At 44.9% G+C, this 16,361-nt stretch overlaps 2 protein-coding genes across 2 annotated transcripts; one reads left to right on the forward strand and one right to left on the reverse strand.

The window, feature by feature from the left end:
• Nucleotides 1-5: 5 nt before the first annotated feature.
• CSUI_002763 (pyruvate kinase) lies at nucleotides 6-5,178 on the forward strand. The gene is made up of 5 exons (XM_068062962.1): nucleotides 6-983; nucleotides 1,703-1,826; nucleotides 2,076-2,209; nucleotides 2,644-2,948; nucleotides 3,531-5,178. The coding sequence occupies exons 1-5, from the start codon at nucleotides 579-581 to the stop codon at nucleotides 4,162-4,164; spliced, it is 1,602 nt and encodes a 533-aa protein (XP_067925062.1). The 5' UTR covers nucleotides 6-578; the 3' UTR covers nucleotides 4,165-5,178.
• Nucleotides 5,179-6,452: 1,274 nt separating this feature from the next.
• Nucleotides 6,453-15,517, reverse strand: CSUI_002764 (eukaryotic initiation factor 4a-iii). Its single transcript, XM_068062963.1, has 6 exons — nucleotides 13,691-15,517; nucleotides 12,001-12,264; nucleotides 9,971-10,207; nucleotides 9,066-9,191; nucleotides 8,169-8,279; nucleotides 6,453-7,111 (listed from the first exon to the last, which is right to left on the reverse strand). Exons 1-6 carry the CDS (start codon nucleotides 14,048-14,050, stop codon nucleotides 7,022-7,024), a joined length of 1,188 nt encoding a protein of 395 aa, XP_067925063.1. The 5' UTR covers nucleotides 14,051-15,517; the 3' UTR covers nucleotides 6,453-7,021.
• Between the last annotated feature and the right edge of the window lie 844 nt (nucleotides 15,518-16,361).

Raw genomic sequence — 16,361 nt, forward strand, 5'->3', positions numbered from 1 at the left:
GGAGGGTCCCACCCATGATTCGTCATCATCATCACCACCCGTCCCCCTCCCCTGGCCCCTTTGTCTCTTCGTCAACAAACTAGGCTACTGTCCCAACACCACACCCACGCTATAGTGACATGGTCGCGTCTCCTCCCAGCTCCGATCTCGATATGCCGCCCCATTGAATCGATAGGAGGTGGCTCTCACCCGTGCGATGGGCGTTACCACCATCATGAACATCACTATCCCCATTGTGCGTGCTCCTCGTCCTTCTGGGCCACCATCGGCATACATCCATCCATCCTCGTCCCTCTGTCGGTTGCTCGCGCCCGGCGGTCGAGGGTTGCTGGCGGCGTGGCGAATGGAAGTCCATAGTGTGTCTGTGATGAGCCGTGTTATTCCTTGTCTGTTTTTCTTCTTCATGCCCCGCGCATTGACCTTCTCGACTGTCATTCTCTTTGCTTTCTTATATTCTTTTCCCTTGTCCCACACGTCATTTCTTAACAGGAAAAGTGTGTGTGTGTGTCTGTGTTAGCTTGACACATCAGACACCTTTGCAAACTCCGCTCTCGAGCACGATCTCTCACCCAGTCAAAATGGCAACTAAAGCTCCTTCACCTCAGCAGCAGCTGACCCCAGGACAAGAGGGGGGACGTATTGGCCGTTTAGTTTCAGCCAGTGCAGTTATGACGCAGCAATTAGGAAAGAGCACGAACATCCGCATGTCCCAAATCCTAGAGCCACGATGTGAAGAAGACTGGACCGCACATCGGACCCGTATCATCTGTACCATGGGTCCCGCCTGCTGGAATGTCGATACTCTTGTGAAAATGATTGATGCGGGAATGAATGTCTGTCGTCTCAATTTCTCTCATGGAGATCATGAGACCCATGCCCGCACCGTTCAAAACATTCAAGAAGCTATGAAACAAAGGCCCGAAGCTCGTCTTGCTATTCTTCTTGATACCAAAGGACCCGAAATCCGAACAGGTCTCCTTAAGGTACGACGTATGATGAGGATGATGGCTCTTCGTCTTCGTAGACTCACACACACATCTGTATATTGATATATACCCGCGGGTGCATGCATACGATGTGTTGAAAGAGATGGGTAGTGAAAGGACAAACGTATGGAGAATGTCACACCTGCGTTGCATATCCATTCAATGAATCCAAGTCAGGTAATTTAGCACTTCTTAAAACTTCATTTCAATAGTTTTAAAAGGCAATGTGTGCCGTTGCGTAGTTATCTCTCTTCTTATGTGGAGCGGCTCTCATGTTTTCTAGATCTTCATCTTATACGCCAATCCTGCAGCATGCAGATGGTTCACCGGGGGGTCTCTTACGTCGCTCGTCTCTCTCCCCGCGTATGTGCCTGCTGTACTCTTAGTATGGACCTCCTCCTCTTGTAAAGCCCTGCCTAGGCATGTAGATGCTCTGTGTATATGTGCGGGAAGGCGTGCAAGTACGCGTGCGTGTCCGGACTATAGATATACATACATCACAGAGGAAGAGACGAAGAGGTTTCTCTTTCGTAGAGACGTCCGTTGTAGATGTGTGTATACGAGTCAGTCCCTCTGGCATTACGTGATGGGTGTGCTCTCAGAACGGACTTTCATACGTACATAGACTATCTCTGCTCGATGTATCTGCACAGGTGTATTTATCTCTCGATCATCCTCTCTCTCGCCCTGTTTTCTACTTGTATATTTGCGCGTAGGATCACAAGCCTATCACTTTGGTCCAAGGTGCTACCTTGAAAATTGTGACGGACTACAACTTCGTGGGAGACGAGACGTGCATTGCATGCTCTTACCCTCAGCTTGCTGAGTCTGTTAAGCCTGGTAAGAGCGTCTTCCTGTACTGGTAGATACGTATTCTCTGTCTACCGTAGAGGTGGAGGTATATATGTGGATCGTAAGCTGTTGCTTTTCTCTCATTACAGCAGGCAGCAGGTCTCGACATAAATCTCCATGTGTGCACACCTAGGTGTGTCTGTACACGCGTGAAGACATAGATGTACGCGTGTATATACACAGGTGTATATCCATGTATATGTATGCTGTTGTGTGTCTATATGTGTGTACATGCAGGAAATATCATCTTGATCGCCGATGGGTCTCTCTCCGTGAAGGTCGTCGAGTGTGGAAAAGACTACGTCATCACCACCGTACAGAACGGAGCGACCATTGGAGAGAGAAAGAACATGAACCTTCCTAACGTAAAGGTAAAAGAAAGAAAACATTCTCTCTGTCATGACTCATCTTCACATCTACACGTACAGGTGGATATACATCTAAATACAAATGACATACAGTTAGATCGACACAGATAGATAAAGAACCGATACCAATAGTATGGCTGGTAGTCCCTTCGTACACCCACATGCTGTATGTCGACAGTCTGTAGAGATCTCTCACGACGTATACGTTGTTGAAGCGTGTAGGTATCTCTTGAGTTATTTATTTCTCTTTATCAGCGGCTTCTCGGAGATACAACTTCCTCTCTATGCAGTCGACTGTAGACAGATTTGTTCGCCGGCATGTGTATTCTTTCTTCTGGTCGAGTTCTCCGAATTCATTCCTTCTGTTCCCTTTCTCGTTTTTCTTTCGTAATCCTCTGTCGCTTTTCTTTCTTTTGTATCCTGCTGTTGTTCTTTAGGTCCAATTGCCAGTCATAGGAGAGAAGGATAAGAACGACATCATCAACTTCGCTATTCCTATGGGGTGTAACTTCATCGCAGCTTCCTTTGTTCAGCACCCGGATGACGTCCGTTACATCCGTTCTATCTTAGGCCCAAGAGGTCGACACATTCGCATCATTCCCAAGATCGAGAACGTAGAGGGTCTGATCAACTTCGACGAAATTCTCGCTGAAGCAGATGGCATTATGATCGCTAGAGGAGACCTCGGAATGGAAATCCCTCCTGAAAAAGTCTTCCTAGCTCAGAAGATGATGATTGCCAAGTAAGCAGTGTGATAGATAGATTAAAGATGGATAGTAGGACTGAAGATAGACAGCCTTAAAGATAAATATACATATAAATAGACAAATAGATAGATAGATAAATACAAGCAAGGAAAGGAAAGATAGGGTGCACTTTGTCTCTCATCGTCATTTTGCCACTCCGCTTTTGCTTTATATCTCCATCGAGGGGCGATGAAGGCTTTAGATGTAAGCTAGATACTACAGATGTATAGCGCTGTAGTGTGTGTGGTGCAAGCGTATATAGGTAGATATATAGATAGAAAATATATGTTAGTGAATGGATACCTAGCGTGTAGATCCTATGTTTGTATTTGGTTGAGTTCCTCTCCGGTATAAACTTCATCCTCCATATAGACACGTCTTTCGTATAGGTGTGACGTTCTTCATTTTGCCTTCTTTTTCGCGTCTTGGTCAAAGCGTAGAAAGAGAAACACACATGCACTTATAGTGAATCCTCCAAACGTATATATAGATGGATATACAGATGTATATGTACATCATGACTATCTTTATCATCTCCATTTCTCTACTTACCCTCTCTGTCCTGTCTGGTCTTTCAGGTGTAACGTTGCAGGAAAGCCCGTCGTCACAGCCACCCAGATGATGGAGAGCATGATTAAGAACCCGCGTCCTACTCGTGCTGAAGCAGCAGATGTTGCGAATGCCGTTTTGGATGGGACAGATTGCGTTATGCTCTCGGGAGAGACAGCTAACGGAGAATTCCCCGTTATCACTGTCGAGACGATGGCGCGTGTCTGCTATGAAGCAGAGACATGCGTTGACTATCCGGCGTTGTATCGCGCTATGTGCCTAGCTATTCCTTCTCCCATCACAACCCAAGAAGCCGTAGCACGTGCAGCTGTCGAGACAGCTGAATGCGTGAATGCGGCTATTATCCTAGCTCTCACAGAGACAGGACATACAGCCCGCCTTATTGCCAAGTATAGGCCCATGCAGCCGATCTTGGCTCTAAGCGCCTCCGAAAGCACGATCAAACACCTCCAAGTTATCCGAGGTGTCACCACCATGCAGGTACCTTCCTTCCAGGGTACCGACCATGTTATTCGTAATGCTCTTGTTGTCGCCAAAGAACGTGAACTCGTAGCGGAGGGTGAGAGTATCGTGGCTGTCCACGGCATGAAGGAAGAGGTCGCTGGATCAAGCAATCTTCTGAAGGTTCTCGTTGTCGAGTAATCAACGTCAAGCCTACGATCACTATATATATATGTGTGTTTATCTCAATGCATATCTATACGATTATGATGTACATACGTCATCTTTGTATACGTGCATATGTTGTGTGTATGATGGGGGCAAGGGGGGTGGACGACCCCCGCAGCGGGTGGTGATAGTGGAGTCAGAGGGGAGAAGCACGTTGGTTCGACAGATGGGCGCAGGAAGTGTCTGATGTCTCTTCCTCCCGGGGTGAGAGAGAGAGGAGAGGGGGGTGAAGAAGGGGAGGTACCAGGTGGATAGAACGATAGAGGTTGTGTATGTACTCTTTCCTAAAAGAGATCAATGGACTGTGTCAGTATGTGTCTCCGACAAGAGGAGGTGATGAGTGAGGTTGTAGCAGGCAATACCATCTTGCAAACGCGTGCGGCGGTTTCGTGACAGTCGCTCGTGGCTCTGGTGTGTATTGAGGAGTGGTGTACATACACCTGGTGACGTCATTCTCTCCGTGCTCACTCATCGCCATCATAATTTGGTGATGATGAATAAGGGAATATCTATTCCAGCGGTCCAATATGTATCACACATCCGACTTTTTTCTTTTTTTGTGTCGATGTGCATGAGATGTCAGTGGCTGAAGATAGTGGATGGGTGCCTGGCTTGTTCTTTTGCCGTTCTTAGGGGGGGCCTTCATCTTGATTGATTCCGTATGTATGCATGTATACGCCTTGAAGGGTAAGAAAGAGGCAGCGAATGAGTGATAGACGGCTAGAGAAAGGGATGAGGGGCAGAACAGGAACGAGAGAGGCGGAGAACTAGTGGCCGCTTGCTTTGCTTTCTTTTTTACTCATCTCGTCACCATCGTGAAGAGATCTATCCGTGTGGCGGAGACAGATGGGAAGTTGGTGTGTTAACGTGTGTGTCATGGTAATTCCGTGCTTTCGTTTCGCTCATCGGTAGAATCGATAACGCATTGAGAGGACCTGTCGAAACTTCATACCATACAGGAAAAAGCGGGTTCCATGGAACGGAGTGAGAAACAACACACTGCGCCGTTCATGTGTTGACGGCAGCAGTTAGCGTCCACGCATGCCAGTTGACTTTCGGAACCGCCCAGGGAGCAGTGTAGATGGATATCAGTCTTGTCTCCACACTGTATCGTCACTTCCGACTTCTGACTCGCCGAAGAGTGCCAACCCGCAGTTCGCCTCAAAAGTTCGCGCGACTTCACTGGCGTAGCCAGTCAAACGCGGACGGTATAACCCCAAGGACGAGTGATCTAGGTTCTTCGATTGCAGTAAGGCGGCGAGATGTCGTTCACCGGTTTTTCGCGGCCGCCTTTAGATTTGAAAGAAATACCATTCACTGGGACACCATCAATCGGGAGACGTTGCAGGACTTCGAAATAAGAATCAGGTGCCACAACATCTGTTCGCGTTGAAGGCTTGGTAGTGTGACGTTGGACACTCGTAACTGAAGTGTACATGCAGCCCTTGAGTTAACGTTGAGACGGGTAGGCCGCCCTCTTCGCATCTTCCAGGTGATCGGTGCCAAGCAACCTAGTTAACGAACAACAGCGTTCATATCACTCGGAGAAAAGACCGCCGGTTCTGCAAAGAGCACGACTAGCTCGCACTGACAATACGTCAATACGGCTCAACTCGAGCCCAACTAGCCAAAAAAAACCAGATGCTCCCTTCTCCGAGTTGACACTCCTTCCGGTAAGTCGCGGATCGTAGGTAAGTTTGACTTTTGCTGAGTCGATCACCTAGCTTTTCGAACTGAGCTGGTAGCCGAAGAAAACGAGAAGCAGACAATACCTGGCTTCCGTAGCCGCTTTCTATCATACAAAAGCCTACGAACCGGACACTCTCTATCAGTCATTCTTGCCGGTGTAAGAGAATCTTCGCGTGGTTAGCTGACTGCCGCCCGTAGTGGTACGATTTCGAGCTTCCTGCCTATCCTTCCGGCGGTTCCTTTCCCCCCCGTCCACACCGATTCTTCTTACGATGATAGGCGAGAGTACAAGTAGCTTGTTAACTAGCTAGCTAGCTAGCGAACTAGCTCTCTTTTCGTCAGCTGCATCAGCTTCCCTTCTCGTCCCATCTCTATCACCGCCCGACTTCACCGACTCGGCAGCAGCGACTCGATAGAGGGGGGCAGTTCCCCTCGCGTGGGGCGACTACGATAGATCTATCATCTCTGTGTAGTCTTTCCCAAGCTCGAATCAATTTAACGTTAAAGACTCCTCAATCAATAGGAATAATCAGGCTGACATAATCCTAACAGACAAAATGGCAGTTCCCTAGTCGGCATAACGATTCAAGTGAGAGGGGCGTGACTGGCTATCGTATTGTCAGATGAAACCCTCTCATGACACTGTCGTACACGCCTTTGCATGCAAATACACACATAGACAGATAGGTACACGCAGTCCCCTGGAAAACCGGGGTTGCTTACGCTGTCTAAGTTCCTCAACACGACGTGTATGTACACTCGGCTTATCCAAGCGGGGCGACTCTGTTCCAAGTAGATCACCATTTGTTTATCCCCATAAAAATATGCCTTCTTAACTCTCCTTCTCTACAATAAACTTCGATACTGAAAACCGCCTCCTTCATCGTCAATCAGGCGCATTCTTCGCCTCCCCCGGCCTGGCGCGCATGTCTGTTTAAGGCTCGGTCCTCCTTCTCGATCTAGCTAGCTATCTATCCAGCTAGCTAGCTAACTAAACTTGCTCCCAGCTGCTGGTGACTCTGTCTCGTTTGCTCTCTATCTCTCCCAACTTTCCTCGGAAGACGCCAGAGAGAGAAAGTACAAGAGAGAAGGGAAAAGGAGAAAATGAAAGAACGTGTTTACATGAGAAGAGAAAACGTCTTTATATAAGATCGGCGACATTCATAGGCATCTCATCGATCTGCGTAGCATAGTACTGCTCGATATCTCTCAGAATGCGGATATCATCATTCTGTAAACATTCACAGAGAGCGAAGGCACAAAAAGAAAGACGTCTGTCTGCTGTACATACACCTGAATGATCCACGAAGAACGACTGTAGAAAAGCAGTGTATCTTCGAAGTCGTAACATTCTTACGAAGACAGCGAACAAGAAAAAGACGATGATGAGAGAAAACGCCTGCATACGAAACATATTCAAGAAACATCTCTATGTTCTCTACACCGTCTCTCTCAAACCCACAAGGGGAGTGTATCTACAACTGAAAGAAGACATCAACCTGCCCATGCGCATATACGCATGCATTGAATGAACGACCACTGATTCGTTCATTGCTCAGTCATATATATAGATATATATAATTGAATAGACATATGAGAAGGGTATTGCTAGCTGATATACGACTAGGCTTGGAGAGATTGGTATCTGTATATGATATGTAAGTTGATAGCAACACCTCACAATGTCTGCTGTATAGCATCAGCACACTCTACAGTGACGGTAGCATGGCTCATAGGTGGTACGGGAGGACGTCTTTGACGTAGAAACAAAATTGAACCACTTTTCATACCCCTAGATGGAACCGACTATAGGTCTAAATGCCGACCACGTAATTGCTCGCATTGATAGATACATATCTGCATACAACCATATGCAGATATACACACGTATTTATATTTATAAATACGTGTGTATGCATATATATATATATATATATATATGCATACACGCCTATATTATATATATATATATATGTACGTGATGGTATTGTATATCGAAGGGGAGGCGTAAACCAGGGCTTGTACGTGTATCTATCTTAGATCTACTTATCTATATATCCTTAATCTATCTGCCTATCTTTGATTTGCCTATCAATTTATCGAGAGGAAAGACGGGAGTAGCTATTTGCGTGACCCTTTTCTCCTTGTCCTTCAGAGAGAAAAAGAGAGAAGAATAACCCTAAACACCGTCACTACCAACATGCCCGCCCAGCACTGAGAAGAGAGGGAGAGACAAACTCGTGAAGACGAAGAGAGAAGAAGAGAAGAATAAGACTGCAGTAACTTACTTTGACGAAGTTGATAGCAACACCCTTACGACCAAAACGACCTGACCGACCAATGCGGTGTATGTACAGCTCACGACTGTTAGGTAGATCATAGTTGATCACCAAAGACACCTGCAAACAGATGAGAGAAAGGAGCACTCCTTCTACTATGTTCGCGAATTTCAGCCGTATTTCTTTCTCTCTTTACTTCTCCTCATTGCTCCGGTAGACTTACAGAAAAAGAAGACAAACGAAACACCGTCTCTCTCTTCTGTAGAAAGAAGTCTCCAAAAGTTCGGCCGTCTTCACCTTGACGAAGATTCTCTTATATCCACATACAATATCTAGCTATCTGTATTCGTGTGTACATACATAGATATGCGCCTATAGAATATCTATCTATCTATCTATCTGACAACCGACCGATCTTTAATCTATCTATCTATCTATCTCTGATTGATCTATCTACAGCAATGAAAGACGAGGAGAGCAATCTTTGTATGAAAGAGGCATTTCTGCCTGTTGCGCTTTGAGAACGGCAGGACTCGAGAACTTCATTCTAGCTACTTCCGACTATGCAACAGTTCTATTCATGTATTTCCCAATCTACCTATATCTGTGCGTATAGTTGTCTAGGCTACTTTGTACGTATGTCCGTGTCTATCTCTATGTTCACCTAGTATATACTACTACTTCTGTCATAACGGAAGAGTGTACAGTGCTCCGTGCATACACCAACACCTATAGACGTGACAAAGACCATCAGCGTCTATCTCTCTCTCTCCCTCTCTTTTCCTGGACTCAACGTACACCCCTTATCCACCTACCTGCCTATCTAACAGAGAGAAAGAAAGAAAAGAGACAAAAGACGAATGAAAGAAGGAAAGAAAGCGTGAGAAAGAAAGAAGGGAAGTTTACCTGTTGGACGTCAAGGCCACGGCCCCACACATCCGTGGCGATAAGAACCCTACTCTGTCCTCCTCGGAATTGTTTCATAATTTCGTCTCTCTCTTGCTGAGGCATATCGCCATGCATCCGGCTCACCTAGATACAAAAAGACACATACAGACCCACCACAATACATAAACAGAGATAGAGAGAGAAAGAAGAAAAACGAGCGAGATAAGAAAGAAAGAAAGAAAGAGTGAGAAAGAAAGAGAGAGAGAACATTTAGGTAGCTTTCTCTGTCTCAAAGAAGAAGAACACTAATGAAGAAGTGAGAAGAGTCTTTCAAAGAAGTCAAGTTAGGAGGGGCGGGCCGCAGAAATGCGTAGGAAGAGACAAGAGACACTTCTTCTTCTTCTTCATGGTATGAACAACAGTAGGAGGGCATCATGCATGTAGACTAACACGACTCGTATAGAAATAGATAAGAAGAAAAAGAAGATGAAAAGACATCTTCAACCACACCAACTATCTTCTGCAGTAGAGTGCTGTTAGATACCTCCATATACATACACATACGCCTGTGCTGAAGCTGATATGATATACACTCCTTCCATTTCGAAGATATCCACACATGTATATCTATCTATAGAGGAACCTTCTCCATCGTGATGTTCCCTCTTCTCTTAGTCATCTTACAACGCCCTGCAAGACATATGTATCTATCTGTCTCTCTATCTATCTAGCGAAACACTATCCCCTCCTAATACGTGTTGTCAGTCTATGTCTACGCATACAGATCTATCCCCCCTAGTCTGTCTACATCTGTATATACACATCCGCCTAGGCATGTATAGATATCCGACTCTCTCTCTCTCTCTATGTCTCGATGTAAGTCTAGTGTATGTAGGATATGCATGCGAGAGCATTTGGCTTACAGTGAAGTTTGCTTCTTTCATCTTCTGTGCGAGCCACTCGACCTTTGCTTTTGTGTTGCAAAAGATAACTGCTTGAGTAATGGTAAGAGTATCATAGAGATCTGTAAGGGTATCGAACTTCCACTGCTCCCTTTCCACAGCGACGAAGAACTGCTTAATGCCTTCAAGTGTAAGCTCATCACGCTTTACTAGCACACGGAAGGGATCATTCATAAACTTGGTTGTCATCTCTAACACCTGAAAAGAAGAGAAAAAAGAAGGAGAACAAAAAGGAGATTAGAGGGAAAAGAGGAGTCTATCAGAGAGATGAAGAAAGAAAACAAGGTTACATGCACGGAAGAGAGAGAGGAAAGAATGAGAAAAATGCAATGCAAAGAAAAAAGGCCCTTGTGAGATCATCTGACTCCTTTTCTTGAAGGGGGCCAACAAGAGCTAAGGTGTCTATGGACTGTACAGACGGAGGTTGAGGTGTATGTACACCTGGTGGGAAGGGGGGAGGCGAAGCAGGAGGAACGGAGAAAGGGAAGTCTGTCTTTTTATGAAGACACAAGAGTAGATAGAGAGAAGAAAAAAGGACACGGGAAAGAAATACCATAGAGAAATCCATCTAAATGAAGAACGAAAAGCGTCCTATCAAGAAAGCTTTATGAATCTGGTGACTGTCTATACACACAAACATATATATATATATATATATGAAGCCAAGCAGCTGGATAGAGATAAACTCGCCAGCATGAGGGGAAGAAGTGCGAATGAATCACACGAGATGAAACAAGGAGAGACTGAACTGAAGAAGATAAGAATGAAATACAGATAGAGAAAACTCCATGTCTCTCCCGCTGTGGTACGAAACAGAGACAGAGAGGGAGAGAAGGAGAGATCTACAGGTCTCTCCTGGTGCACAGAGAAGAGAGAAAACGAAAGAAGACGTCTGACGTTTATCTCTTTCATGAATGCAAGTCAAATCTCCTTCCGTTCTATCTCCCTCTCATTTACGAAGAAGGGGAAAGACAGACGAAGAGAAGTAGAATAGAAAGACAGATAGGGAAGAGAAGATAGAAAGACAGATAGGGGAGAGAAGAAAGAAAGGCGAATTAGTTCGTTAGGGGTGCTCGCTGGGGATGTGACTGATAGCCCGGTTGTCTAGGGTTCCAGTGTATCTACACCCAGCGTCTTAACGTCAGGGAAACGACAGAAAAGTTTCTCTTTCTTGGACGATTGTATCAAGGAACAGCCATCTTCTGCTTTTTCAGTCCTTCTGTCCCTCTTCTTTTCTCATCCACTCGAAATCGCCTTTTTGCTTCTCTCCTTGTACACACAAGCCTATCTACATGCTCTTCTTCCCGCACATTTCAACAGACATACAGTTTCTATCTCTCTCTCCCCTCTCTCTATATATACATACACATCTATAGGTATACATATGGATATATATAGATATTCATATGTATATGTTGTCTCCATGAGGTATATGTTCTTTCGGAGTATGTAGGCAGAATAGATACCTGTGAATACGTAGACACATCCACACTTGCCTTTCCTGTATATCCATCCTATCAATGTGCGTACACATTTCTACACAGCAACAGAAGAATCGACAGTCTCTCTCCATTGATAGGCCCCTCACAACATTCGTCTCTCTCTCTTTCTCTTGAAGTATCTCTCTCCTTCTATCTCTATCTCGTTCTTTTCTTTCTCGTATCTCTCCCTCTCTAGATGAGCCTCATCAGTGAGATACCTAGATTTCTCTACCTAAAGACAGACACCTTTCTTTTTTTCTTTCTTTCCTTATCCTCCTTCCTCTCTCACCTCACCGAGATAGCTACCACACCCACCTATCCAAATACATGAGCACATGACCCACACATCGAAGATAGATAGACTGAAGATAGATAGATAGATTAAAGATAGATACATTCGAGATAGATAGGTTCACGATAGATGGGAGATAGACAGATTAGAGATAGATAGACTGAAGGTAGAGAGAGGACTGGGGATGGGTAGATAAGAAGAGGAGAGGCGGTGCTTACCTCATGAGGAAGAGTTGCGGAGACGAGAACAACCTGGGTAGAGGGAGGTAGGTATCTATAGATATCATAGACCTGCTCTTTGAAGCCTCTATTAAGCATTTCATCTGCCTCATCTAAGACAAGCATTTTGATATGTCGAGTGCTGAAGTGACGCTCCGCAATCATATGAAACACACGTCCAGGTGTTCCGGAGACAACGTGCACTCCCGCCTCTAGAGCTCTTATATCATCTCCTACTCTCTTTCCCCCGATACAGCAATGAACCTACACACCAACCCATGCCAGAGACAACAAGAGAGAAGAAAGATAAGAAAGAGAAGAGAAGGGAAGAAAGGAGGAAAGATCAGAGAGAAGACAAAAGAAGAAGAAGACCAAGAAGAAAAAAGAAAAGGTAGGTTCTTTGAGGAGAGTCTTTTTTCTTTCTTTGTGTGTATGAGAAGGAAGAAAAGAGAGAAGGAATGAAGGAAGGGCTTGATGGCGGGAGAGAGGGGGGGTGGAGCAAAGGAAGAGAAGACGAGAGAAGCATGTCTTTGCTAGGCGAAGAAGGTCTTGTCAGTTAGAAAGAAAGGGAGAGAGGACATGAGAGAAAAGAAAAGAAACGAAGGAAAGGAGTCGCAGGAGGAGCGATACGAAGAAACAAAAGAAGAGGAAGAAGAAGAAAGACCGTGTCGAGTGTGTGCTGAGGTTACACAACGAGAGTGACCTGTTGTCCCTCGTAGACAGGAGAATGTTAGAGAGAAGAAAAAAAAGAAGAGGAAGAAAATTTCTAAAGGAATCGAGAGAGAACAAATACCATGAAGACCGGACGAGAGGGGAGGTAGACCATGAAGAAGCGAAAGACCAAAGAGAGAAGAGATCAGAAAGAGATACTCCGGATACGAGTAGCAGAAGAGACTAGAATGAGAAAGCCACAGAGAGGAGGAGGAGGGGAGAAAAAAGGAGTGTTTGTCGAGAATTTCGTGAAAAAGTCAGAATAGGAGAAGCTGGGAAGGAGGAAAGAAGAGTAAGGATGGTAAAAGGAAGAGACGAAAGGCAAGTCTAGATAGGTAGAATGCTCGGAACTACCAATACAGCAGATTCCTCGAGTGTATGTACACCCGAGTCATAGGAGGTGTACTGAAATTACAGTGTATATCTCTCTATCTCTATCATCATGACTGCTCACATAAGGCTACGCACCCACTTTTGAGGTCTAGAAAAAACAGGAAGAAAGACTCTCTCTCTTTTTTCTTCTCTAGATATTTCCAACATATCGTACCGACTTCACTCTCTCATTTGTCTACACATCTGATCAAACAGACGTTCTGTTACGACCTCTATCTCCTGAAGAGATCCTTTGATGACACCCCCATATCCTATCCGTCCTTTCCTCTACATTCGCCTCCCGCAGTCTAAGAGATAGACCACCTCCTACCAACGCAAACTCGATCGTTCCAGCCACATAGACAAACACATGAAGACTCCTCGGAATGAAAGAAAGAGAAAGTTCGTGTCTCACCTATCTTCTCATCTCCCTCTTCATTCCTTATTCTTTCTCCCTCTCTCTTTTGCCTTTCTTTCTACCTCTCTATCTATCTATCCTATATCTACCTCCTATCTATTATAGAACCTAAATCTTGACACCTCTCTTTCCCCGTCTTCGATCATCCTTTCGTCTTCTTTCTTCTTTCCTCTGTCTCTCTTTTCTTACTTGGACAGACATGTAGTCGCCTAGAGCCAAGCAGACTTTCTGTGACTGTTCCGCAAGTTCACGCGTAGGGCTGAGAATGAGAGCTTGGGGATCGCGGATCTTCGGATCGAGACACTGTAGACACCCCAGACAAAAGACACATGTCTTGCCTGTTCCGGACTGGCTTTGGACAATAACATCTCTTCCTTTCATGATAGGAACGATAGCTCTTTGCTGAACGGCTGAGGGTCTTTCAAATCCATAGGCGTAGATCCCTCTGAGAATATCTTCCTTAAACCCCATCGCATCGAAGGTCGGCATGACCTGACAGTCTTCGGAGGTCTCGAAGACAAAGTTCGAATCCGGTTCTAAACGAGCCATCTTGATCAAGAGAAGGGGAAGGAAGGGGGAGAAGAAGAAGAAGAAGGGGGGGAGGAGAAGAACAACAGGTTGATAGAAGGGAGAAAGGAGGAACGATTAAGAGAGAGAAAAGGAAGTGTTGAGGGGGAAAAGAGAGATTGGGAGGAGAGATGAAGATGAAGGAGAGAGATCGAGAGAGAGAGAAAAGGTGAATTTGATGGAGAAGGAGAGGAGGAGATGGAAGAACGAAGAGAAGTGAAGAAGGAAGAAACAAAGAAAGAGGGATGGGAAGGAAATGAAACAAGAGAGGTAGGAAGATGACGATGGAATAGGGGTTTTGTCGAGGAAATCAAGATAAAAAGAAAGGAAGTTGGTCGATGTGTAGGAAGACGAAAAAGACACGGCGGACAATAATGTCTGGAATTGAGGTGAGTGGAGATGAAGAGAAAGAAGAAGAGATAGATACAAATAATTTGAAAAAGACGAACAAACAAGTCTTTCTTTTCTGGGAAACGTGGATAAAGAAAGCTCCTGGGGCGGATAGACAATAAGAGATCCGACTTCAAACCAGGGAGGGAGAAATGGAAGGCCAGGCAAAGACGGATGGATGAAGGTACCACCTTACCAGGGATGTCGAAGCGAGAGAAGGGAGAGAGAGAGAATGAGAAAGAAAAGGAACGAGCGTGAAATGCGACGGAATGAAGAAAACAGATTCTTCTAAGTTAAAGAACTCACTCGTGGGGGAGTAGCAATCGAGAGAGAGTCAAAGGAACAAGCAGAAGTAGACGCTGATTAAAAGACGTACGTCAGGCGAGAGAAAGATGGAGAATGTAGAAAGTGACTCTTAGACAAAAGCGTTCCACTTGGAAAGAAGGTTATGAAGTGGAGAAAGACAATCAGAAAGAAAGGAAAGAGAGACAAGAATTTCTTGCGGAGAAGGAAGGTGTCCGGACTGAAGAACTTTCGTGACGCAAGAAAGAAGAGGAGAGAATGACAAGAGAGAGAAAAGAAAGAAAGCAGGGAAAGAAAGAAAGAGATGAAAGAAGACGAAGAAGAAGAAAAACACTCGAAACAAGACAAGCGAGAGAGAGAGAGAGAGAAGGATTCCAGATGATGCAGAGGAGAGAAGAGCAAACAACGGTGGAGATGGAGAGATAAAAAGGAGAAACGGAGAAAAGGAAGAAAGGTTGTCAAGTAAACTGCCATGCAATATGGTGTGTCTTTAGCTCCGCAAACGAAGAAGATTCATCAGCTTCAAAGAAAGGGATAAGAAGAAACAAGAAAACAAAGACGATAGACTCCCCTCACTCACTTGAGAGGACTGCGACTCTTGCTGTAGTTCGGGTGTACATACACCTGAAATTTCCCTACAAGAAGAATGGAATCGTAAGATGAACCGTTTATAGACAAAAAGAGAAAGGCCTCTTTGTTCTCCCTCTTCTAAAATCCTTCGTCGCTGGATCTTCTACCCTCTCTTTCTTCTTCTTCTGCTTCTTCTTCTTTCTCTGATCTCTCTTCTTTTCTATCTTCACTTCAAAAAGAAGACGGGGGGGGACCGCGAGGCGACTTTTCTTCTTCTTCTTCCGCTTCTTACCACCACAGCGAGTGCTGGCTTCTGCCTCTCTCATTCACCTTAGCCCACTCCTCTCTTTCTTTGTAGTAGCGATTACGAGAGACCTCGATACTGTTATAGATGTCTTATGTCATCTGTTTCTTTTGCTTTTTATCCTCTCATCCTTTCTCAGAGGTCTCGCATGCCTCGAGAGAAAGAAAGAAAGAAAGAAAGAGGGGCGAAGAAAAGCAGAAAATGAAGATGATAGAGAATGAAAAGGAAGGATCCGAAGACTCACGGAGTAGATGCATCGGACTCCTGATTAAACTACTAGATCATAAAAGAAGAAAGAAAGCTTTCTTTCTTCTTTATAGGATGGATGATGCTACATAGACAGACTGTATGAGAAAGAGAGAGTAGATAGATTTTTCCCTGTTAAGGGAATGCTATGTATCTGCTGCATAAGTGAAAGAAGAAAGAATGCCTTACCATCCCCCTTGAGAAGCCTTTCACTCTTCTCTTTCCTATGAATCTCTTACCTGCTAGGAGACATCTTTCGCACTCCTACAGACCATATGCAGAAGGTGCACTTCACTACTACACTCGTCGTCGGCCTAAGGTGTCTTTTCTCCTAGAGCAGGAGTTACCCTGTACAAGTATTCATGCATATACATATATGTATATATATACATATGTATATCTTTGTATAGTTATTTATATTGCCCGGAGGTTCACTGCTGGTGTGTGTAAAGTACTTTGCGGTACCGGGAAGGCGCTGGA

Source organism: Cystoisospora suis (assembly GCF_002600585.1).
Source record: "Cystoisospora suis strain Wien I chromosome Unknown contig_1152, whole genome shotgun sequence".
NCBI classification, from domain to species: Eukaryota; Apicomplexa; class Conoidasida; order Eucoccidiorida; family Sarcocystidae; genus Cystoisospora; species Cystoisospora suis.

Coding starts and splice junctions, on each gene's coding strand:
- CSUI_002763 (XM_068062962.1), top strand. CDS start 579: ATGGCAACTAAAGCTCCTTCACCTCAGCAGCAGCTGACCCCAGGACAA. Junction 1,827..2,075: donor TGCTGAGTCTGTTAAGCCTG/GTAAGAGCGTCT, acceptor GTGTACATGCAG/GAAATATCATCTTGATCGCC. Junction 2,210..2,643: donor TGAACCTTCCTAACGTAAAG/GTAAAAGAAAGA, acceptor GTTGTTCTTTAG/GTCCAATTGCCAGTCATAGG.
- CSUI_002764 (XM_068062963.1), bottom strand. CDS start 14,050: ATGGCTCGTTTAGAACCGGATTCGAACTTTGTCTTCGAGACCTCCGAA. Junction 8,280..9,065: donor GTGGCCTTGACGTCCAACAG/GTAAACTTCCCT, acceptor ATCTGTTTGCAG/GTGTCTTTGGTGATCAACTA. Junction 7,112..8,168: donor TTGCTATCAACTTCGTCAAA/GTAAGTTACTGC, acceptor GAATGTTTACAG/AATGATGATATCCGCATTCT.